Source organism: Ovis canadensis, chromosome 9, assembly GCF_042477335.2.
Source record: "Ovis canadensis isolate MfBH-ARS-UI-01 breed Bighorn chromosome 9, ARS-UI_OviCan_v2, whole genome shotgun sequence".
NCBI classification, from domain to species: domain Eukaryota; kingdom Metazoa; phylum Chordata; class Mammalia; order Artiodactyla; family Bovidae; genus Ovis; species Ovis canadensis.
In genome coordinates this window covers 83,114,607-83,140,757 of record NC_091253.1, presented here as the reverse complement: position 1 = coordinate 83,140,757, position 26,151 = coordinate 83,114,607, and the positions used below count along the sequence as shown (strand labels likewise).

The window sequence follows — 26,151 nt, the reverse complement described above, 5'->3', positions numbered from 1 at the left end:
GGAAGCCCAGCACCACCTCGGACTTGTATAAAAAAATTAATAAATAGAAGGTGGCTCAGATGGTGAAGAATCCGCCTGCAGTGCAGGAGACCTGGGTTCAATCTCTGGGTTTGGGAAAATGCCCTGGAGAAGTAAACAGCTACCCACTCCAGCATTCTGGCCTGGAGAATTCCCTGGACAAAGGACCCTGGCAGTCCATGGGGCTGCAAAACGTCGGACACAGCTGAGTGATTTTCACTCACTCAATTAAGTAGAGTCGAGAGACCAGAAGGGGGAGCTCTCATACCTGCATGTCAACGCAGAAGAAAGGATCCCCTTCTTTCTCGGCAGGGACCAGAAGAATGAAAACTCATGGGCTCTGTTTACTGGAGCCCTCCCAACTTCCCTCTCCCCTCTAGGAAAGCCTGCGCCTTCTCTTGCCCTGTGGGGACTTCCACGTGGCTCAACATGTTTGTAGACCCTGAACTGCAGTTCTTCGGTTGATCTCAAACATGCCCATCTTTGCTGGAGAAATATCAGGCGGTCTCCTTGTTTCAGGGCAAGATTTGGAAGTAGGGTATTTACCAAAGTAATCAATTAAGATGAGGTCACTAGGGTGGACCATAATTCAATATGATTGCTGTCTTTATAAAAAGGGGTAATTTAGCCACACACACACATACACAGAGAACATCATGGGAAACAAAGGCAGAAATTCAGGTGATGTTCCTACAAATCAAAGAATACCGGAGATTGCCAGCAAACCACCAGAAGTTGGCGAGAGGCTTGAGATTATCCCTGACAGCTCTCAGAAGGGACCGACCGCACCAACACCTCGATCTCAGGCTGTGAGTCTCCTGAAATGTGAGACAGTACATTTCTGTTGTTTCAGCCACCCAGTTTGTAATTCTTTGTTAGAGCCGTCCTAGCAAACCAATGCACTCACTGAACATAATCTGTACTGTGACAGCATACGCCAGGTGAATCATTTCCATATTAAAATGTGAGAAACACTGGTGCGAGCAAGCATCTTCACCTTTGCTCTATCTTATAAAACAAGAGTGAGAGGAAAGGAGGAAGGGAGAAGGGAAAGAAGGAGGGGCAGGAGAGAAGAAGGAAGGCAGGAAGACCTTAAACGCATGAAGAGGTCAGATGCCTCATTTAGAATGCCGTTTCTGGAAAAAAATTAACTTTTTCTCTGGACTCTAAACCTTGCTACTTTGTTTGCTGAGCTATCTGATTACTTGTTTTATATTAACTTAGTGTCTACAACCCAAATTTTGGGAGGAAGTAGGGACATAAGTTACATGGTGACTTCAAATAAAGTCAGCCCATGAGCCCTTTCTAGCAAAAAGATTTCTGAATTAAGTCCAATGTGGAAAACATGCTATTGATTTAAATCACAAATAAAAGTTTCTTCCAAAGTACACATACATGTTTTCATGGGGAAAATAAGCACATTTTAACAATTCACAAAACTGTCTTTTCTATCTCAGTCATGTTATCATTTCTGCCATGGTCTAAAATAATGAGCAGATACAGAAGACTGTGGAAACTCTATTTTGAAATGATCTGACCGGGAGTTGATATTAACAGAGTACCAGCTTAGTGCACAGCTGGGAGAAGCCCTTGAACACATTCCTGGTCTGTCCCTTCCTTGGTTTCTTTCCAGATGTTAAAAACATTTATCTAACTGAAGTCTAATCTGTGGGAAAAGACTGCTTAAAAGTGCCCGGAGATGTTGAAGTTGAAAAGTCCAGTACTTTTAAAAATTGCATTTAAAGTGTTTACAATTCATGACTTAAATATTAGGAAAGACTATTGTGAATCAGTATAAGGGATTTATCCCATTCTCTTCGTATGCTTTTTATTTTTGTAGTTCTCTCAATTGATGATACTTCACAGGGTTCAAAACTCAAATGGTACGAAAGAATATGGAATGAAAAGCCTTCCCTCCAATTGTGAGTTCCCGGAAGCAACCAACATCACTGGTTTCTTATGTTTTGACGTTGCCCGTTCCCTGATGTTTGCAATGACTAAAAGACTAACTAGAAGAAACCGGACCCCTTCATGGTTCACCTGGTCACTCCACCACGTCACTGCCACATGCAGGCTGTAGTCGCAGCAGACTTTGGGGTCAGCCCAGCTTCGCCAGGTGTCAAAGGCTTCAATGAGGGAGTGGCCTTTGTGTGGAATAGCAAAATCCATGATCATGGTGGTGCCTCCTGCGAGGGCAGCCTGAAATCACAAAGAGAGGTTCAACAGGTTAGCCATCGGTTTTCCAGTTGAGTCATTTATCTCCTTGAACAGCATGCGTTTACAAGCACTTGGGCAAATTTGACGGGTCCAGGAATCTGCACAAAGATGCTGCCTGTGTAAAAGATCTGGAGAGACATGAATAGATGTTCTGTAAATTAAAGTCTGAAGCATCAAAAGAGCTGGAATAGCTTCTGCAAAAAGAATGACACGTCTGGTGAAATGAAAATGGCTTTGATCCAAAGAAAACAGAGTGGAGGCTGTAAAGAAAAGCCAAAAAGGAAAAACGGAGACGATTCAAACATTTTCCTTCTCAAGAAAACTGTATTCATCACTGTAAAATCCACTTCATTAGAGTCAGCCTCGGAGAACTGTATCTCTAACGACACTGGGCTCCACACAGACTCTCAGAAGACTCACGTGATTCCCAGCTGGTCTTCGTTCGGCAACTTCTGAATCGTTTCTTAATCCTCAGCCGTCCCCTCTCATCCATCTCCAGTGCTCTGGCCTTAGTGTCACCCCTCGGCTTGCTCCTTACACCCCCAGTTTTGCTATTACTTCCTCCAATACAAACCCCTTCACTGCAATTAGAAGGAAATTTCAAAGCACAAGTGTGACCTCTTGACTCCAAGACTTGAAACTGAATGCTTCTCACTGCCCCTGGGATAGCCTTTAACCTTAACCTGGTCTACAAGGCCCTGCATGATCTGCCTTGAGACTTCTAGTCTCTTTGGCATATTAGACTACATTACATTATGACTGGATTAAAAACTATTAAGTTATTAAATCAAATGTCTTTGACTAATCATTGACACTGATTTTATTACAAGATGGTTAAGTATGTTTTTAACTGTTGCAGTCAAACAATGGTTGAATACTCACGTATAGTTGTGAGAGCTGGACCGTAAGGAAGGCAGAATGCCAAAGAAATGATGCCTTCGAACTGTGGTGCTGGAAAAGACTCCTGAAAGTCCCTTGGACAGCAAGGAGATCAAACCAGTCAATCTTGATGGAGATCAACCCTGAATATTCACTGGGAGGACTGATGCTGAAGCTGAAGCTCCAGTATTTTGGTCATCTGATTCGAACAGATGACTCATTGGAAAAGTCCCTGATGCTGGGAAAGATTGAGGGCAGAAGAAGAAGGCATCAGAGGATGAGACGGCTGGACAGCATCACCGATGCAGTGAACATAAACTTGGGCAAACTCCAGGAAATGGTGAGGGACAGGGAGACCTGGCATGCTGCAGTCCATGGGGTTGCAAAGAGTCAGACACGACTGGGCAACTGAACAACAACCACAGTTCAAATGGTGCAGGTGAAGAAAAACACACCCGCAGAGATATACTAGCGCATGGGTTAAGGGCATTGACCACACAGGCTTACTGGTTCCAGGGTACAGCTCAGCTTCAACATTACACTCTGAGTAATTCCTTCACTCCCTCACTCCTTCCTTCCTTTTTAAAATTAAATTTATTTATTATTTATTTTTGGCTGCTCTGGGTCTCCATTTCTGCAAGCGGGCTTTCTCTAGTTTTGGAGAGCGGCGGCTGCTCTCGAGCTGTGATGCACAGGCTTCTCATTGCGATGGTGTCTCTCCTTGCAGAGCCCAGGCTCTAGGTGTGCGTGGGCTTCAGTAGTTGGTGGCTCATGGGCTTAGTGGCCTCTCAGCACGTGGCCTCTTCCCAGACCAAGGATCAAACCTGTATCCCCTGTATTGGCAGGTGGAGTCTTTACCACTGGACCAGTAAGGAAGTTCTCTTTCCTTTGTTAGTTCATTTGTACCTCCCTTCCTTGTACAGTATTGCTCTGGGCATCAGGTCCTCAGAACTTCTACATCTTGTAACTGAAGTCTGTGTCTTTTGATTGACAGCTCCCCTTCCCCACCCCTCACCCCCCCACACCCCCCCTGCACCCTCGTCTCAGCCCCTGGCAACCACCATTCTACTCTTGGGTTCTCTGAGTTTGGTTTTTTTAGATTCCACTTATAAGCGAGTTCATATTATTTCACTCAGCACAACGTCCTCAAGGTCCGTCTCTGTTGTCACAAATGGCAGGATTTCCCTCTTTCTAAATGATATTCCATTGTATACACACAGATTTCCTTTGTCCACTCATTCATAGATGGACACGTAAATTTACTTATGTCTTGACTTGTGAATAATCCTGCAATGAACAGGGGAAAGTAGACAGCAACTTCTTAACCTCCGGGTGCCTCTGATTCCTAACCTGTGAAGTGAGGACAATAATTGTACCTAAACCATAGAGTCGCTGGGAAGATTAAATTGAGGTGATGTATATACAGTGCTTAGCATGGTGTTTGGTTCATGGTAAGTGCTTCATAAGCTTCAACTCACAATGAGCCTTTGTAAATTAGGCATTTTCCCACTTTTCATATGTCAGTTCATCTCACCACCAGGAAACAAAGTTACATGTTGTCATGTCACAACACAGAAGGGAGTGCCACCAGCTTCTCTCCCGGGTCTGCCCACATGTCACCTTCCCCTACCCCCGACCCCACAGCCTTCCTCCCCAGACACAGAGTGCTCCCAGGTTCCAGCAGACACACCAGCTGTATTCCATCTCTTTTTTCGTGCTTACTTCAGTGGATTTTTATTTTTTCCTTAAGTCATTTGGTCCAACTCATTCTGCTCTCAAAAATCTCACTATTTATACAGGATTCTGTACTTTTATCTCTATCTTTAGATAACGATTGCCTTATGCATGATGAAACAATACATGTTTGCATTTCTTAAGAAATCCCTATGGGTATAATGAGAGTACCAGAAAAAATTCCTTAGGTTCTGTATTTTTATTTGAATGCAGATTAATCTTCTCACCTTCTTCCTTCTAAAATGTCTTCTCACAGATATCCCTTGAGGATGAAGGGCATTTTTCTAATAGAAAGTGCTGTTAATTAAAGTGTTGAAAGAAAATACCTTTTTCCGTGTCTACTGAACTAGAAAATCAAGCTTAAAGAACAATTCTTTCCATATTAAAAGTCTCATCACATGCAGGATGTGGGAAACTAAATACAGTGCTGGTGGGAATATAAATAAAATGATGCAGCCACTTTGGACAATAGTTTGGCAGTTCCTCATAGAGTTATCATACAACCTAGCAATTCCACTTCTAGGTAGATAACCAAGAGAAATGAAAACATGTCCACACAAAAACTTGTACACAGATAATCAGAGCAGCATTACTCATAATAATCAAAAAGTGGAAACCACCCAAATGCCCATCTACTATTGAATGAATAAACAAAAGACGGTGTGTTCATACAATGAAATATTATTTGACCATAAAACGGGATGAGATTCTGATACATCTGCTACAGCTCAGATGAACCCTGAAAACATGATGCTAAGTGAAAGAGGCCAGTCACAAAAGGTCACATATCCTATGATTCCATTTACATGAAATGTCCAAAAGGGATAAATCACAGTGACAGTAGGAAGACTAGCAGTTTCTTGGGGTTAAGGGGTTGGGGAAATTTGGGAGGAGAGCTAAAGGGTACTGGGCTTTTGAGGGAGATGAAAATGTTCTAAAAATGTGGTGATGTTTGCACAGCTCTGTGAATGTACTAAAAAACATTAAACTGCACACTCCAAATGAGTAAATATCATTATATATGAATTACATCTTAATAAAATTATTACCCCCCAAAGTCTACCCTATGTAAGCTATTACATGGAGTGAAGGGGGTGGTTACGCACAATGCAATGAAAAATCTTCCCTCCAATTCTGACTTCCAGGAAGCAACACACATCACCAGTTTCTTGTGTTTAGCCACTGCCCATTCCTTGATCTTACACAGAGCAAGGACTAAGCAACTGAACAGAAGAAACTAAACCACCAGTGGTTCACCTGGTTACTCCCCCATGTGATACACAAATGATCAGACCCACGAATAGTCAAACAGTCTAGAGGGGGAGACAATTATAATAAAATAATCAGATGGTAATAACAGGTAGTAAGTACACTTCCATAGTAAACACAGTATCAGTTGTCAGTCAGTTCAGTTGCTCAGTCGTGTCCAACTCTTTGCGACCCCATGAATCGCAGCACACCAGGCCTCCCAGTCCATCACCATCTGCTAAAAGGAAGTTAACACTGCTAAGCTCCTAGAAGAGATGGGCTTCCCAGGTGGTGTTAAGTGGTAAGGAACCCACCTGCCAATGTAAGAGACATAAGAGACGCGGGTTCAATCCCTGGCGTGGGAAGATTTCCCTGGAGGAGGGCATGCAACCCATTACAGTAGTCTTACCTGGAGAATCCTATGGACAGAGGAGCCTGGTGGGCTACAGTCCACGGGGTCGCAAAGAGTCAGACACAACTGAAATGACTTAGCATGCATGCTAGAAGAGGTAGAGGGAAGAGACTGCTGGAAAATTCCAAGGGAAATAGTCAGAGGAGGCTGGGATTTGAATTAGTATCAGGACATACACTCGAAGCTGCCACTAATGGTAATAAAATCTAACTGGTAGAGAGTACTTATTGTGTTCCAGGAACTATTCTGATGTTCTAAGTGTTTAAACCATCTCAGCAGCTCTGCAGCAGGGCATATCATTGACCCCGTTTTAGAGTTGAGGAAACCGAGAACAGCACCATGGAATAACTGCCTAGTCCTCACAGCTAGAGAATGACAAAGGCTAGGCTGGACCCAGGTCACTGGGTTCCAGAGCCTGTGCTCTCGCGAACAGCCAAGAGCAGGCAGAAGTTCTGAGAAAAGGGTCCGCGAGGAAGAAGCAGCAGAAAAGTGACAGAGACCGACTCACAGAGAACAGAAACTAGTGGTTATCTAAGGAGAGTAGGAATCAGGGAGGGACAATTAGGCCTGAGAGATACAAACAAGCATGTATAAAACAGCAGCAATGAGGATATACTATACAGTATGGAAAATTATAGCCATTATCTTGTAATACCCTATAATGGAGTATAATCCGCAAAAGCATTGACTCACTATGCTGTACACCTGTAACTGACATAATATTGTAAATCAACTGACTGTACTTCAAAAGCAGGGGGAGGTGGGAGGGAGGTTCAAGAGGGAAGGAACATATGTATACCGATGACTGAGTCACGTTGATGTATGACAGAAGCCAACACAATACTGTAAAGCAATTATCCTCCAGTTAAAAATAAATATATTTGAAAAGATGAGTAACATGTGTGAAGCAGTGAGCCTCAGAGGAAGGCAGGCCGGGGGAGCCTGCAAGGGTGATGGAGGTCTGGGGTGACTGAGGCGGTAGATGAGGGACAGAGGAGGGCAGCCCACCTCAGAGAGAGCATGGGTTCCGTGGAGAGCAGCCTGCGTGTGAGGTGCTCGGGCACTGGTCCACTCTGTTTGCGAACAGAGAGAGATGCAGCCCTGATACTGAACGACACTCAGGAGGAAGAAAGGAGAAAGATGTGGCAGTAACCTTGGAGAGGATGCTAGAGGCATCCTGAGGTAGGTGGAAATAACCAGAGAGAGAGAGAGAGAAGCCACAGCAACACGCTCCAGAACATACCAGCCCTTAGCAAGAAAACAAAATAGGACGGAGTCAGCATGAAACGTTTTCAGTGGCTGTTTCTAGATGGCGTGCTTACGGGTCTTCATTTTCCTCTAGTTGACTTTTATTTTCCATAGTTGCTATATTTTCTACAAAAAAGCCTAACTTTCGAAAGATGAAAAAATAGATTTTACATAGTTTTAGTGTGAGTCAAAGTCGTTCAGTCATGTCCGACTCTTTGTGATTACATGGACTATAGCCCACCAGGCTCCTCTGTCCATGGATTTCTCCAGGCCAGATGGAGTGGGTAGCCATTCCCTTCTCCAGGGGATATGCCTAACCCAGGGATTGAACCCATGTCTCCCGCATTGCAGGAGGATTCTTTACCATGTGAGCCACCAGGGAAGCCTGGTGCATTATATTAAGCATAGGTTTTACATAATATGATACAAACTCATATCTGCATATATGCCATATAAATGAAGTAATGATGAGTCTCTTATGAAACTGAAGATGTGATGGTCAAACAGCCACTTTTATTAAAATTACAGCAAATTAATATTCCTGGGGCTAGCTATAATTTAATCATGAATAAATATTTATCACAAATGCTTCACATCCCTAATGAACTGGAAAGGAGCAGACATTTGTCTCTTTCCGTTTCTTCTTGTTCTGTTTCTCTTTCCCACTTTCCTCCAATTCCTCAAATCTCAAAATGGGAACAAAGTGCCTGGGGAAGAACAGCCCGGACCAGAGCAATGGATAGAAATCGATGGATGGGCAATGGATAGAAAACAGAATCTGTGTTTTTGCAAACCACAAGGGCATCATCCGTCCATCTGCCACAAGGATCCTAGCTGCTACCCTGGGACCTGGCCAACAGTGGTTGGGCACCATCAGTGTCCCTCCCTATGTCCCTCGAGGCTTTTTCAGTCTCTCTAGTCACCCATGGTCCTCTGGCAGCCCAAAGTTATCTCAAATCCCTGAACATGATTTCAAGAGCTGAAATACTCCCTTCTTTCCACTGGGTCCAGGGAGCCATGTGTCACAGCGGCAATTCTGTAATCTCAGTTAAAGGGGACACTCAGACGTAGGAAGGAGACCTGTACCTCCCACTAAGTATTTGCCTCTCAAGGAAGAGCTTGTTCAAACACTCAGTCCTGCATTAAGCAACTCTTTTGTCTTTTGTCTTCTAAATCCCTTTTAGAAATCCAGTCCGATCACTTCATGGCAAATAGATGGGGAAACAGTGGAAATAGTGGCTGACTTTATTTTTCGGGGTTCCAAAATCACTGCAGATTGTGACTGCAGCCATGAAATTAAAAGACGCTTACTCCTTGGAAGGAAAGTTATAACCAACCTAGACAGCATATTCAAAAGCAGAGACATTACTTTGCCAACAAAGGTCTGTCTAGTCAAGGCTATGGTTTTTCCAGTGGTCAGGTATGGATATGAGAGTTGGACATAAAGAAAGCTGAGCACCAAAGAATTGATGCTTTTGAACTGTGGTGTTGGAGAAGACTCTTGAGAGTCCCTTGGACTGCAAGGAGATCCATCCAGTCCATCCTAAAGGAGATCAGTCCTGAGTGTTCATTGGAAGGACTGATGTTGAAGCTGAAACTCCAATACTTTGGCCACCTGATGCGAAGAGCTGACTCATTTGAAAAGGCCCTGATGCTGGGAAAGATTGAGGGCAGGAAGAGAAGGGGACGACAGAGGATGAGACGGTTGGATGGCATCACTGACTCGATGGACATGGGTTTGGGTGGACTCAGGGAGTTGGTGATGGAGAGGGAGGCCTGGCGTGCTGCGGTTCATGGGGTGACAAAAAGTCAGACAGGACTGAGTGACTGAACTGAAATCCCTTTTATTTGTTTTTTTTTTTTTATTTATTTTTTATTGAAGGATAATTGCTTTACAGAATTTTGCTGTTTTCTGTCAAACCTCGACATGAATCAGCCATAGGTATACATATATCCCCTCCCTTTTGAACCTCCCTCCCATTGCCCTTCCCATCCCATCCCTCTAGGTTGATACAGAGCCCATTTGAGTTTCTTGAGCCTTATGGCAAATTCCCGCTGGCTATTTCACACATGGTAATGTAAGTTTCCATGTTATTCTTTCCATACGTCTCACCCTCTCCCCACGTCTATAAGTCTACTCTCTATGTCTGTTTGTCCATTGTTGCCCTGTAAATAAATTCTTCGGTACCATTTTTATAGATTCCGTCTACATGCATTAGAATATGGTGTTTATCATTCTCTTTCTGACTCACTTCACTCTGTATAATAGGCTCTAGGTTCATCCACCTCATTAGAACTGACTCAAATGCATTCCTTTCTATGGCTGAGTAGTATTCCATTGTGTATATGTACCACAACTTCTTTATCCATTCATTTGTCAATGGATATATAGGTTGCTTCCATGTTCTAGCTATTGTAAATAGTGCTGCAATGAACAATGGGATACATATGTCTCCTTCAATTTTGGTTTCCTCAGGGTATATACCTAGGAGTGGGATTGCTGGGCCATATGGTGGTTTTATTCCTAGTTTTTTAAGGATTCTCCATACAGTCTTCCACAGTGGCTGTATCAATTTACATTTCCACCAACAGTGCAAGAGTGCTCCCCTTTCTTCACATCCTCTGCAGCATTTATTGTTTGTAGACTTTTTGATGAGGGCCATTCTGACTGGTGTGAGGTAATATCTCATTGTAGTTTTGATTTGCATTTCTCTAATAATGAGCGATATTGAGCATCTTTTCATGTGTTTGTTAGCCATCTGTGTGTCTTCTTTAGAGAGATGTCTATTTAGGTATTTTCCCACTTTTTGATTGAGCTATTTGTTTTTCTGGTATTGAGCTGTATGAAGTGCTTGTATATTTTTGAAATTAATCCTTTGTCAGTTGTTTCATTTGCTATTATTTTCTTTGGTTATCTTGCTTTGATTTATGTCATTGAGTGTTCTGCCTATGTTTTCCTCTAAGAGTTGTACAGTTTCTGGTCTTACATTTAGATCTTTAATCCATTTTGAGTTTATCTTTGTGTATGGTGTTAGGAAGTGTTCTAATTTCATTCTTTTACATGTAGCTGTCCAGTTTTCCAAGTACCATTTATTGAAGAGGCTGTCTTTTCCCCATTGTATATTCTTTCCACTTTTGTCAAAAATAAGGTACCCGTAGGTGCATGGGCTTATTTCTGGGCTTTCCGTCTTGTTCCATTGGTCTATATTTCTGTTTTTGTGCCAGTATCATACTGTCTTGATGACTGTAGCTTTGTAGTATAATCTGAAGTCAAGAAGGTTGATTCTTCCAGCTCCATTCTTCTTTCTCAAGACTGCCTTGGCTATTCAGGGTCTTTTGTGTTTCCAGATGAAGTGTGAGATCTTTTGTTCCAGTTCTGTGGAAAATGCCATTGGTAATTTGATAGGGATCACATTAAATCTGTAGATTGCATTTGGTAGTATAGTCATTTTCACAGTGTTGATTCTTCCTACCCAAGAACATGGAATATCTCTCCATCTCTTTATGTCATCTTTAATTTTTTTCATTATCTTATAATTTTCGGAGTACAGTTTTTTTGTCTCCTTAAGTAAGTTTATTCCTAGATACTTAATTCTTTTGTTGCAATGGTGAATGGCATTGATTCCTTAATTTCTCTTTCTGATGTTTCATTGTTAGTATATAGAAATGCATGTGATTTCTGTGTATTGATTTTGTATTCTGCAACTTTGCTAAGTTCACCGGTTAGCTCTAGTAATTTTCTGATACTATCTTTAGAGTTTTCAATGTACAGTATCATGTCATCTGCAAACAGTGAGAGCCTTACTTTTTCTTTTCCAATCTGGATTCCTTTTATTTCTTTTTCTTCTCTGATTGCTGCAGCTAGGAATTCCAGAACTATGTTGAATAATAGTGGCAGAAATGGACACTCTTGTTTTGTTCCTGACGTTAGGGGGTATGCTTTCAGTTTTCACCATTGAGAATAATGTTTGCTGTAGGCTTATCATATATGGACTTTACTATGTTGAGGTAGGTTCCTTCTATGCCCATTTTTTGAAGAGTTGTAATCATAAATGGGTGCTGAATTTTGTCAAAGGCTTTTTATGCACCTATTGAGATTATCATATGGCTTTTATCTTTCAATTTGTTAATACGGTGTATCACACTGATTGATTTGTGTATACTGAAGAATCCTTGCACCCCTGGAATAAACCCGACTTGATCATGGTGTATGAGCTTCTTGATGTGTTGCTGAATTCTGTTTGCTAAAATTTTGTTGAGGATTTTTGCATCTATGTTCATCAGTGATATTGGCCTGTAGTTTTCTTTTTGTGTTGTCTTTGTCTGGAGATGGTGGCCTCATAGAATGAGTTTGAAAGTGTTCCTTCCTCTGCAATTTTTTGAAAGAGTTTTAGAAGGATAGGCATTAGCTCTTCTCTAAATGTTTGATAGAATTCTCTTGTGAAGCCATCTGGTCCTGGCTTTTGTTTTGGGGGAGATTTTTGATCACAGCTTCAATTTCAATGCTTGTAATTGGGTTGTTCATAATTTCTATTTCTTCCTGGCTCAATCCTGGAAGATTGAACTTTTCTAAGAATCTGTCCATATCTTCCAGGTTATCTATTTTATTGCCATATAGTTGATCATAATAGTCTCTTATAATCCTTTGTATTTCTGCATTGTCTGTTGAAAACTCTCCTTTTTCATTTCTAATTTTGTTGATTTGATTCTTCTCTCTTTTTTTCTTGTTGAGTCTGGCTAAAAGTTTGTCAATTTTGTTTATCATCTCAAAGAACCAACTTTTAGTTTTATTAATCTTTACCATTGTTTCTTTCACTTCTTTTTCATTTATTTCTCCTAGGATCTTTATGATTTCTTTCCTTCTACTAATTTTTGGGTTTTTTTTTTTTTTTTTGGTTGTTCTTCTTCTTTTTCCAGTTGTTTTAGATGTAAAGTTAGGTTGTCTATTCGGTGCTTTTCCTGCTTCTTGAGGCAGGATTGTATTGCTATAAACTTTCCTCTTAGAACTACTTTTGCTGCATCCCATAGGTTTTGAGTTGTGTTTTCATTGTCATTGTTTCTAGAAAATTTTTTATTTCCTTTTTTATTTCCTCAGTAACCTGTTGGTTATTTAGAAACATGTTGTTTAATCTCCATGTGTTTGTGCTTCTTACAGTTTTTTTCTTGTAATTGATATCTAGTCTCATAGTGTTCTGGTCAAGAAGTTTGATACGATTTCAATTTTCTTAAATTTACTGAGGTTTGATCTGTGACCCAAGATGTGGTCTATCCTGGAGAATGTTCCATGTGCACTTGAGAAAAAATTGTATTCTTCTGCATTCGGATGGAATATCCTGAAGATATCAATGAAACCCATCTCATCTAAGGTATCATTTAAAGCTTGTGTTTCTGTATTAATTTTCTGTTTTGATGATCGGTCTATTGGTGTGAGTGGGGTGTTAAAGTCTCCTACTATTATTGTGTCACTGTCAATTTCTCCTTTTATGTCTGTTAGAGTTTGTCTTATGTATGGAGGTGTTCCTACATTGGATGCATAGATATTTACAATTGTTATGTCTTCTTCTTGGGTTGATTCCTTGATCATTATGTAGTGTCCTTTCTTATCTCTTGTTAATCTTCTTTATTTTAAGGTCTATTTTGTCTGATATGAGAATTGCTACTCCAGCTTTCTTTTGCTTCCCATCTGCATGGAATATATTCTTCCATTCTCTCACTTTCAGTCTATATGTGTCTTGAGGTCTGAAGTGGGTTTCTTGTAGACAGTATATATATGGGTCTTGTTTTTGTATCCATTCAGCCAGTCTGTGTCTTTTGGTTGAAGCATTTAATCCACTTACATTTAAAGTAACTATTGGTATATATGTTCCTATTGCCACTTTCTTAATTGTTTGGGTTTGATTTTGTAGATCTTTTTTTCTTCTGTTGTATTTCTTGACTATATAAGTCCCTTTAACATTTGTTGTAAAGCTGGTTTAGTGGTACTGAATTCTCTTAACTTTTGCTTGTCTGAAAAACTTTTTATTTCTCCATCAATTTTGAGTGAGATCCTTGCTGGGCACAGTAATCTTGGTGGTAGATTTTTCCCTTTCAGTACTGTAAATATATCCTGCCATTCCCTTCTGGCCTGCAGAGTTTCTGCTGAAAGATCAGCTATTAAGCATAGGGGATTGCCCTTGTATGTTACTTGTTGCTTCTCCCTTACTGATTTTAATATTCTTTCTTTGTGTTTAGTCTTTGTTAGTTTGATTAGCATGTGTCTTGGCATGTTTCTCCTTGAGTTTATCCTGTATGGGACTCTTTGTGTCCCTTAGACCTGATTGACTATTTCCTTTTCCATGTTGGGAAAATTTTCAACTATAATCTCTTCAAAAATTTTCTCATACACTTCTTTTTCTCTTCTTTTTCTGCAACCCTTATAATTTGAATGTTGGTGTGTTTGATATGGTCCCAGAGTTCTCTGAGACTGTCCTCAACTCTTCTCATTCTTTTTACTTAATTCTGCTCTTCAGAAGTTATTTCTACCATTTTATTTTCCATCTCACTAATTCATTCTTCTGCTTCAGATATTCTGCTATTGATTCCTTCTAGAGTATTTTTAATATCAGTAATTGTGTAGTTTGTCTTTGTACGTTTATTCTTTAATTTTTCTAGGTCTTTTTAAATTGATTCTTACATTTTCTCCATTTTGTTTTCAAGGTTTCAAACATCTTTACTATCATTATTCTGAATTCTTTTTCAAGTAGTTTGCCTATTTAGTCTTCATTTATTTGGACTTCTGTGTTTCTAGTTTGTTCCTCCATTTGTGCAGTATTTCTTTGTCTTTTCATTATTTTTTTTAAGCTGTCCTGTTTGAGGTCTCCTTTTCCAAGGCTTCAAGGAAAGTTGAATTCTTTCCTTGAAGAAAGTTGAATTCTTTCTTCCTTTTTGTTTCTGCTCTCATACGGTTGGTCCAGTGGTTTGTGTGAGCTTTGTATAGGATAAGATTTGTGCTGAGTTTTTATTTATTTGTTTTTCCTCTGATGGGCAAGGCTGAGTGAGGTGGTAATCCTGTCTGCTGATAACTGGGATTGTATCTTTGTTTTGCTTGTTGTTTAGATGAGGCATCCTGCACAGGGTGCTACTTGTGGTTGGGTGATGCCAGATCTTGTACTCAAGTGGTTTCCTTTGTGTCAGCTCCTACTATTTGATACTCACGATGGGTAGTTTTTTTGCTAGTCTAGGGTCTTGAGGTCAGTGCTCTGACTCCAAATGCTCAGGGCTTCATCTCTCCCTAGGATGTCCCCCAACACTGTGCTGATCTCTGGATCTCCTGTGGGACAGATTCTAATCTGGTTCTACTCCTGTGTGTTTTTGCCTCCAATGTCCACAGCTATCAGAGTTAGTGCATTTTCTTTTGTGGGAGCTCTCAGTGGTCTTCTATATATTCCACAGGCACAGAGTCTGCTTAGTTGATCATGTGGACTTAATTTGCAGCTTGTATAGCTGGTGGGAAGATTTTGGATCTTCTTCCTTAGACACATTGCCCCTGGGTTTCAATTGTGGTTTTATTTCCACCTCTGCATGTGGGTCATACCCTGGGGTTTGCTCCTGAGGCTGCCCTGGAGGGCTTGGGTTTGCCCCTGTGAGGGCCAGGTGTGGAGGTGGTGCAGCTGCTTGGGTCCCAGGGGTTCTGGCAGCACCAGGTACTCAGAGGGTTGGTGGCTAGGATAGCAGCAGCCATGAAATTAAAAGACGCTTACTCCTTGGAAGAAAACTTATGATCAACCTAGATAACATATTCAAAGCAGAGACATTACTTTGATGACTAAGGTCCGTCTAGTCAAGGCTATGGTTTTTCCTGTGGTCATGTATGAATGTGAGAGTTGGACTGTGAAGAAGGCTGAGCACTGAAGAATTGATGCTTTTGAACTGTGGTGTTGGAGAAGACTCTTGAGAGTCCCTTGGACTGCAAGGAGATCCAACCAGTCCTTTCTGAAGGAAATCAGCCCTGGGATTTCTTTGGAAGGAATGATGCTAAAGCTGAAACTCCAGTACTTTGGCCACCTCATGCGAAGAGTTGACTCATTGGAAAAGACTCTGATGCTGGGAGGGATTGGGGGCAGGAAGAGAAGGGGACAACAGAGGATGAGATGGCTGGATGGCATGACTGACTCGATGGATGTGAGTCTGAGTGAACACTGGGAGATGATGATGGACAGGGAGGCGTGGCGTGCTGCGATTCATGAGGTCGCAAAGAGTTGGACACAACTGAGCGACTGAACTGAATTGAACTGAGAAGGGAATGGCAACCAGCATTGGCCAATATGCTCCAGTATTCTTGCCTGGAGACTCCCCCCTCTCTGACAGAGAATACTGGCAGGCCACAGTCTACAGGGTCGCAAAGAGTCGGACATGACCAAAGTGACCCTGTGAGCATAGATGCAAGACTTATTTTTTGCCTGTGCAGCTCTGCCCCAGTGAGAGTTGAGTGTTAAGATGGTGCAGCTACTTGGCTTGCAGGGACCCTGGTGGCATCAAGTGTGTAGGGACACAGACTGCCTCTGCTGCAGAAGTTATGGCCCAATCAGAGCCTTTTTTTGAGCCTCTTGTAGTTGGCAATCAGAATGCCTCTTTGGTCAGTTTTTCTCTGTAGCTCCACCTGTTCACTTAGGGGGCTCTTAGAGGGCTCCCTTTCCTGGGGAGTGCTGAAGAAGCTGAAATCAAATGGTTCTATGAAGACCTACGAGACTTTTTAGAACTAACACCCAATAAAGATGTCCTTTTCATCACAGGGGACTGGAATGCAAAAGTAGGAAGTCAAGAGATAGCTCGAGTAACAGGCAAATTTGGCCTTGGAGTACAAAATGAAGCAGGGCAAAGGCTAACAGAGTTTTGCTAGAGAATGCACTGGTTATAGCAAACACCTTCTTCCAAAAACACGAGAGAACACTCTACACATGGACATCACCAGATGGTCAATACTAAAATCAGATTGATTATATTCTTGCAGCCAAAGATGGAGAAACTCTGTACAGTCAGCAAAAACAAGACCGGGAGCTGACTGTGGCTCAGATCAAGAACTCCTTATTGCAAAATTCAGACTTAAATTGAAGAAAGTAGGGAAAACTACCAGACCACTCAGGTATGACTTAAATCAAACCCTTTATAATTATACACTGGGAAGTGACAAATAGATTCAAAGGATTAGATTTGACAGAGTGTCTGAAGAACTATGAATGGAGGTTCATGACATTGTACAGGAGGAAGTGATCAAGACCATCCCCAATAAAAAGAAATGCAAAAAGGCAAAATGGTTGTCTGAAGAGGCCTTACTGAGAAAAGAAAAGAAGCTAAAGGCAAAGGAGAAAAGGAAAGATATACCCATTTGAATGCAGAGTTCCAAAAAGTAGCAAGGAGAGATAAGAAAGCCTTCCTCAGTGATCAATGCAAAGAAATAGAGGAAAACAAGAGGATGGGAAAGACTAGAAATCTCTTCAAGAAAATTAGAGATACCAAGGGAACATTTTGTGCAAAGATGGGCTCAATAAGGACAGAAATGGTATGGACCTAACAGAAGCAGAAGATATTAAGAAGAGGTGGCAAGAATACACAGAAGAACTATACAAGAAATATTTTCATGACCCAGATAACCATGATGGTTGATCATCCACCTAGAGCCAGACATCCTGGAATGCAAAGTCAAGTGGGCCTTAGGAAACATCACCACGAACAAAGCTAGTGGAGGTGATGGAATTACAGTTGAGCTATTTCAAATAATATAAGATGATGCTGTGAAAGCGCCACATTCAATATGCCAGCAAATTTGGAAAACTCAGCAGTGGCCACAGGACTGAAAAAGGTCAGTTTTCATTCCAATCCCAAAGAAAGTCAATGCCAAAGAATGCTCAAACTAACGCACAATTGCACTCATCTCACACGCTAGCAAAGTAATGCTCAAAATTCTCCAAGCCTCACTCCAACAGTACATGAACCGTGAACTTACAGATGTTCAAGCTGGTTTTAGAAATGGTAGAGGAACAGAGATCAAATTGCCAATATCCGCTGGATTATCAAAAAAGCAAGAGAGTTCCAGAAAACTACCTACTTCCGCTTTATTGACTATGCCAAAGCCTTTGACTGTGTGGATCAAAACAAACTTTGGAAAATTCTTAAAGAGATGGGAATACCAGACCACCTGGCCTGCCTCCTGAGAAATCTGTGTGCAGGTCAAGAAACCATAGTTAGAACTGGACATGGAACAATAGACTGGTTCCCTATAGGAAAAGGAGTACGTCAAGGCTGTATATTGTCACCCTGCTTATTTAACTTCTATGCAGAGTACATCACGAGAAATGCCAGGCTGGATGAAGCACAAGCTGGAATTAATATTGCCAGGAGAAATATCAATAACCTCAGATATGCAGATGACACCACCCTTATGGCAGAAGGCAAAGAAGAACTAAAGAGCCTCTTGATGAAAGTGAAAGAGGAAAGTGATAAAGCTGGCTTAAAACTCAACATTTAGAAAACTAAGATCATGGCATCTGGTCCCATTACTTCATGGGAAATAGATGGGGAAATCAATGGAAACCATGAGAGACTTAATTTTGGGGGGGCTCCAAAATCACTGCAGATGGTGACTGCAGCCATGAAATTAAAAGATGCTTGCTCCTTGGAAGGAAAGCTATGATCAACCTAGACAGCATATTCAAAAGCAGAGACATTACTTTGCCAACAAATGTCCATCTAGTCAAAGCTATGGTTTTTAGTAGTCATGTATGGATGTGAGAGTTGGACTATAAAGAAAGCTGAGCACTGAAGAATTGATGCTTGTGAACTGTGGTGTTGGAGAAGACTCTTGAGAGTCCCTTGGATTGCAAAGAGATCCAACCAGTCCATCCTAAAGGAAATCAACTCTGAATATTCATTGGAAAGACTGTTGCTAAAGCTGAAGCTCCAATACTTTGGCCACCTGATTAGAAGAACTGACTCACTAGAAAAGACCCTGATGCTGGGAAAGATTGAAGGTGGGAGTAGAAGGGGTCAAGAGAGGATGAGATGGTTGGATGGCATCACTGACTCAATGGACATGAGTTTGAGCAAGTTCTGGGAGTTGATGATGGACAGGGAAGACTGGCGTGCTGCAGTCCATGGGGCTGCAAAGAGTTGGACACAACTGAGCAACTGAACTGAATTGAACTGGTCTGGGGTCCTTCTCTGTTGTTTGGCATGTCAGGCACATAGAGGGGCCCTCCTGGCTGGGGTCCTACTCTGTAGATTGGCTCTTAAGGCACTTAAAGGGGCATCCTGAGTGGGGTCCTACTCTGTAGTTCAGTGTGTCAGGCATTTGATGGGCCAGCCTCCCTATTGTTCAGCTGCTGATGCTGGCATGTGGTAAGAGAGAGGCTATGGTGGTGGCTCCACCCCTGACACTTGACTCAGCAGTATCGCCTTGATTCCGTGGCTGCCTGGCTTTCCTCCACTGGCATTTCCCATCACAGTCTCCTCTCTCACATCCCCTCAACCTGTCTCTCTGCAGTTAACAGCAGCCCTCACCCTGGGATTGCTCCACAATCCCTAAACTCCAGCTCCCAGCTGCTGCACCTTCCGGGAGACCAGTGTTCCTGTCTGGAGTATGTATGGCTGTGGCAGGAGCTGTCTGATTCTCATTCCATTTAGGCTGCCACAGATCAGCTTCACTCTCAGCCTTAAATGTTTCTCCTCTGACTCAGACAACTACCCTGCTGTGGGGATTGGACCCCTGCTTCAGTTCCCCCACCCGCGGAGGGCAGGCGCAGACCTGCTAATACTCCTGTTTTTCCCCCTAGTTCCTTCATCCTACTGAGTTTTGCATGGTCCTATATCTTCTTCTCCACTGGTCAGGTACTCCTGTCTGCTCTCAGCTGGTGTTCTGTATGCACTTCTGTGTCTGAAGGCATATCCCTGATGTATCCGTGGAAAGAGATGTACTCCACATCCACCTACTCCTCTGCCATCTTGTTCTTTCTGTGTTAAGCATCTTATGTACATTAACTCATTGAATGATGCCTTGCTACAGTCCTGAGAGATAGAAATTGTTTTTCTTATTTTACAGCTGAGGATACTGAGGCTCAGAGATGTCAGATGGCTCTCCAGGGTCACACAGTTGGCAATTCTCATTGGGAACACAGAGGAGGCTGCAGCTTTGGCCAGGAGGTCTTACATTCCACCTACTCTGGGCCTCAACCCCATGCAGGCCTTGTCCCCTTACCCAGTCTTCAATTTAGTATGACGGTTTCCAGCCTATTGTCCTAGTTCATCAGTGAATCCTTACTTGGAGAAATGCATAGGTTTGTAAAATAAATCAACCATTTAGGAAACCCAAGACCATACCAAAACCAAACAAATCCCACTGAACTATGAATTATAAATTCACAAAGGAAATGAAATTTTATTAAGCTAATGCCATGTTCATCATTTTGAGAAATGCCATTGAAATAATGTGCTCCTGAGAGAGCTACAAGGAAAAGCCCTATCTTGATGCTTTTTGCCTCCACACAGCTACTATTCACAGGGTAATTAACTTTATCCAGCAAATCAACTCATCAGAACATTGCATTCCTAGCTCACCTGGTAGATTTTCAGTATTCACTGAATTGCTTTTAACATCAGATGCTTTACATTCATTTCACAACATGTTCACCAGGATCAACATTTGAAGAATAAAGAGAGTTTAGGGGAGGGAGAACCAGGAAAGAGGGAAAATTCCTTCCATATTTTCATACAAAACCTAATTGTTTCCTTTGTATTTACTGCTGATTGACATCACCTTTATTTGTCAGTTAGCCAAACAAAATGCATTTACCTCTTCTAATCTTGGCTCATAAATCAGTTCTTTCAGCTCCTAATTACTTTGGCTGTTCTCCCTTGAAAACCTTCTAATTTATCTAAAACCTTCTCTTAGGGAGAGAAGAGCATGTACTTGCTATCTTCTGTGCAAACCTTATTGTTCAGTCTCTAAGTCATGTCTGACGCTTTGACACCCCGTGGACTGCAGCACAGCAGGCTCCTCTGTCCTTCACCATCTCCCGGAGTTTGCTCAGATTCATGTCCACTGAGTTAGCGATACTACCTATCTCATCCTCTGCCTCTCTCTTCTCCTTTTGCATTCAGTCTTTCCCAGCATCAGGGTCTTTTCCAAAGAGTTGGCTATTCACATTAGCTAGCCAAAGTATTGGACCTTCAGCCTCAGCTTCAATCCTTCCAGTGAATATTCAGAGTTGATTTCATTTAGGATTGACTGGTTTGATCTCCTTTCTGTGACTGAACATAAATTGGGATAAACTCTAACCAACAGTAGGGTTATCATACCACATAACACAAGATTTTACTTAAGACTGTTCAGTTCCGTTCAGTTCAGTCGCTCAGTCGTGTCTGACTCTTTGTGACCCCATGAATCGCAGCACACCAGGCCTCCCTGTCCATCACCAACTCCCGGAGTTCACTCAGACTCACGTCTATCAAGTCAACTGTAAATAATTATTGAAAGCATCTCAAGTGTTTTCTTTTATGGGCTCGCTGAATTTTCATTTCTAAGCTCATCTTGGAACAAGTGACTTTGTTTCATTAAAATTTATCACAGGACTTGCTCAACCCAAATGAATCAAAAAGAAATCCAACAGGACATTTGAGCCTTAGGGAGAAAAACACTTGGCTGAATTTTCAACTTTCTCATAGTCACTAAGACTTAGGAAAGCAGATTTCATGATTCTAGTCTATATTCTAACTTCAGATGCATAACCAGCTTTGTAAAAAGATGTCCTCCACAGGGACTTCCCCGGTGGTCCAGAGGGTGGGAGTCCACCTGCCAGTACGGGGTACACGGGTTTGATCCCTGGTCCTGGAAGATCCCTCATGCTGAGGGGCAACAGAACCCATGCACTCTAGAGCCGGTGCTCCGCAACGAGAGAAGCCACCACAGTGAGAACCCACGCACCACAACTAGAGGAAGCTGGAATGAAGCAGTGGAGACCCAGCGAGGCCAAAAATAAAACATAAATAAATGAAATTAAAATAAATAAAAATACTTTAAAAGAGATGCCCCACAGTACCTTGCCATACTCTTTGCCTCCCCAAGTGTGAAATATTAATCACCCCGTCACCCATCCAGCTGGGCAAACCACAGACTCAAGAGGTACCCTTGATGTCTACCTTTCTTCTTCCCTGGTATCACCAAGTCCAATCCGTCAGCAAACGTTTCCCCTCCCCGACATACACCCTGAGTCACCATACTTCCGGCACTGCTCAGAGTGCCTCCTGCATCTCCTGACCACACTAGAGCAGTTAGCCTCTGTACTGTCACCTTGACCCCAGCCACGCTAGCCACTTTCCTTCTTTTATTGACTTCCCTACGCTGTTAGGGTGAAGGAAAAGTCATCACACAGCTTCATAAAGCTTTGCATGATCTGAGTTCCTTTCCATATCAGAGAGTCAAGCCACCCATATTCTTTTCTCCTTGTCCCTTCTCTAATCCAGTGACTCTTTTTTTCTAAAGAATTTTTTTTTTTTTGGATGTGGACCATTTTAAAAGTCTTTACTGAATTCGTTACAATATTGCTTCTGTTCTATGTTTTGGTTTTTTGACTGTGAGGCATGTGGAATCTTAGCTCCCTGATTAGGGATCAAACCTGCACCCGCTGCACTGAAAGGTGAAGTCTTAACCACTGGATTGTCAGGGAAGTCCCCAGTTCCGTGACTCTTAGCCCTGGCTGCCTACTGGCCTGCTTTAGGGAACTTTTATCCCATCCTCTAGAGATGTTTTTTATTTAGTTGATGTAGTTTCATCACCATATGCCTCATGCCTGTTACAGTACATAAATATTCTTTAAAATGTTTAAGGGAGAAAGGAAGAGAGACCAATGAATTTCTCCCAGAAATTATGAGGTAGAATAATTAGGATGATTCACTTCTCCAATAGCAAAGTGAGAAAGCTGTGGAGATTGCATATTCACTAGTGATTCCATTTCTCAAAAAAATTGCTAGCACTGGCTGTGTTGTTTCCAAGATCTTTCCATGAAACTGTTAACATGGAAAGTAGACTCTAAGCACATTTGAAAGCTGAATGCTCAGTTTTGTCCCAAGCCTATTACTTAATCAGTGTTAAATAGGACTTTTAACAAAACAGAATTACAGTCTATTTTTATATCTATGCCTCCCATAATTTCCTGTTTTTTTTTTCAAAGATTATGATTTGCTTTATTTTATTTTAAGCATTTATGGGTAAACAGATCCTCAGGACTCAGGAACTCGACTACTATCACTGTAACACACAATTTCTCTATTGGAGGCAATGAAATGTAACAGAAAAAGTGAGGTGTCCTTCCTCGATTGTTACTTGACATCTGAAAAGAAGAGGACAAAGCAGTGTTGAGGGGAAGGCTCTGGGCAGGTGCTGAAGCTCACTTATCAGAAATGTAGCCCAGTGATGTCAGCAATTATGACTGGTTACTAAGCACAAGGGAAAATGCCAGACTGCAAGTGTTCACTCAAAAACAGTCACACAAAATTCAAGTTAAGCCTACACATCCAAAAGCTCACTGCATATAATTTATTACCAAAGCCAGGAAAAATTAGAGCCCCATATACCTCCAGTCTGTCTGCCATTGAGAACAAAGATCACGGGTTCATCTCTATAACCCTAACCACAATGCCTGGCACTTAGGGGGTTTCCAAGAATTATCTGTTGCCTGAATTCATGGAACCTAATTATGAACTTTAAAAATCCATCGCTTAAGGTTATTCCATATTAAATGGCAGTGATGAGGTCCAGAATATGCCACTGTGGCATAAAAATCATTTTGAGCTGAAGGCATCTGAGAATAGATGCCTTCCCCCTGCCCTCTCCCGGAACTCCTTTATCTGCCTGAAAGCAGAGCCTTTCATAAAGAATTGAATTGTCATAAATCCCCTTCCAGGAAGATGACTCTTACGATCTGAGACTAGAAGCTTGCACGACACCTAAATAGATCTTGTCATGAAATATCGTGTCTCCATCTATTCTCCTAAGAGCCCATCGGTCTCTCCTAAAAGCCATTTGTCTTCCCATAGGTGCCCTTCCCGTGTTAAGGTGATAGGCGTGCCTGTGCTCAGTCATGTCTGACTCTTTGTGACCTTTTGGACTCTAGCGGGCCATGCTCCTCTGTCCACGGAGGTTTTCAGGCTGGAATACGAGTGGGTTGCTACTTCCTCCTCCAGATGATCTTTCTGACCCAGGGATTGAACCTGCATCTCCTGTGTCTCCTGCACTGGCAGACGGATTCTTCACCACCGAGCCCTGGGGAAGACCCAAGGTGATATGGAAGCCCCTAATTCCAACTTGCCCTCTTGAATCACATTTTTCTGTGAACTTGGCCTGAATGTACACGAATTTTAAAAATCTATCTTTCCTCTTTCGAATCTGTCTTTTGTCAGTTCATTTCGTTGGGGTGGTTTTAGTCGCTAAGTCACGTCTGACTCTTGCGATTCCATGGACTGCAGCCCACCAGCCTCCCCTGTCCGTGGGATTTTCCAGGCAGGAGTACTGGAGTGGTTTGCCTTGGTTTCTTTCTCCAGGGGATCATCCCAACCCAGGGATCAAACTTGGGTCTCCTGCACTGCTGGCAGATTCTTAACCAACTGAGCTACCCACCAAACTAAACATCAGTGGTTAGAGGAAAAGTTTTCCTTCCTGATGGCAGTTATCAAGGAAACCGTGATTCCTGACTACTTCTGTCAGACACTGAAGACATGTGGTCCAGATAAATGAAGGAGAAAACAAGTGGAAGTGAAAAGCATGCAAAACACAAATATGAAAACTGAGAGAAGGCAAGTCCCAGATTCTGTAAAATTCAATGAAAGGCTTCCTAACACAACATCCTCAATAGAGCCAAAGCCCTACTTCATACTGAGTGGCTTCAAATTAACCTTTGAGATGGTTTTATTTTTGTTTTCTGATTAGTACAAAGATTAAATTTGTAATCAGTAAATAGCCACTGATGGAAATCATGGAATTACACACTTTTACAGCTGGAATATGGAAGCTATTAACACAAGAATGTTCAAAGCTCATCCTTACCAGCAATGAAAGAAATGCTTGTTTAAAAACAGTAAGAAATTCTATGCTTTTCCTATTAAATTAGCATCAATTTTTTAAAAGTCAACATCCACAGTTAGCTAGGATGCAGTGAGATGGGAATTAGGATGTATTGCTGCAGAGGTGGGTCGGGATTGGGGCATAAACTGAAAGGCAATCTGGATGTATGTGTTAGACTCTTTTAAGATGGATCCAATGCTGGCCCAGGCATTTCACCCTGAGGGGTGATTTCCACGTCAATTATCAAGCATCTGAGCAATGAATTACGTTACATTGTTATACACAAGCCAAAAAAAGGTGGATACCACCAAGATTTCCAACATGAACAAGCTGAGAGTGGAGTTGTTAACAGTAGGGGAAACAGAGGAAGAAAAACGGGTCAAGCACCAGAAGAGAAGGATAAATTTGAGGACTTGAAGTCTGAGGCACTTATGGGATATATTCAGATGGGCACAAATGGCAGCCTGATGCAGAAGGGATAGAAGACCAGAGAGAAAGACCTGGGACTCAGTCTTGGACAAGACAACGGGGCACAGAAATCAAATTCTCTGACAACAGTGAATATCCTGGGGAAAGGTTTCATGAACAAGGCTGATTCCAAAGCAGACGCACAATTCAGTACAAGGGAAAAAGTTCATATGTCCTTCCCAAAAAAGAAAAATCTGAAAGGAAAATGTTAAAAGCAAAATGTTGAAACTGTAGGCGATCTAGCTAATACTTTTCTTTATATTCTTATGTATTTTCCCTTTTTTTAATTAAAAAGAGAGCAGTTTCTTCATTCAACTCATATATATTAAGTGACTAGAATTTCCAGCCTTTTCCTGAATGATGAATATATGTTTTTCATTACTTAAAAATTTCTTTTAATCGAAGATGTTCTCACTATTATTGCCTTGTTTTACAGATAAGGAAACATTGACAACACCAAGAGAGGAACTGACTTGCCTGCACAGCTTCTGAAACCCATCCTGGAGCTCCGAAAGAGAGGCAACAGAAAAGAGGTTTGGTTTGCAACCAAACTCTCTGAAGCACAGCTCTTCTACAAGGTGAGGAAGCTCTATAAATACAACCGTAAAGTGTGCTTAATCATATACCTTCCACTCCCTTATTATAAGCAATCGCCGTCATGGCATTTTATCAAAAAGTTCCAGAGCAAAGTATAATTTTCTCTCTTGATCATTTTGAGGACTTTTTGTCCTTCACATAAAAGGTATTCTGCATTCTCTCAGTTTAAAAAAAAATGATATTTTTGCCAGCTACTGATGCTGCCAGGTTTTTAATGTGAGTCCTCCCACTCCAAGCTGTG

At 41.8% G+C, this 26,151-nt stretch overlaps 1 protein-coding gene across 4 annotated transcripts in view; it reads right to left on the bottom strand.

Moving 5' to 3' along the window:
* The window catches only part of DPYS (dihydropyrimidinase), a 99,401-nt gene that overhangs the window by 69,007 nt on the left and 4,243 nt on the right, over window positions 1-26,151 (bottom strand). For all 4 annotated transcript variants that reach the window (XM_069600399.1, XM_069600398.1, XM_069600400.1 and 1 more), the window contains exon 2: window positions 2,059-2,217. In XM_069600399.1, the coding sequence (XP_069456500.1) occupies window positions 2,059-2,217 (159 nt within the window). The remainder of the gene's footprint in view (window positions 1-2,058; window positions 2,218-26,151) is intronic.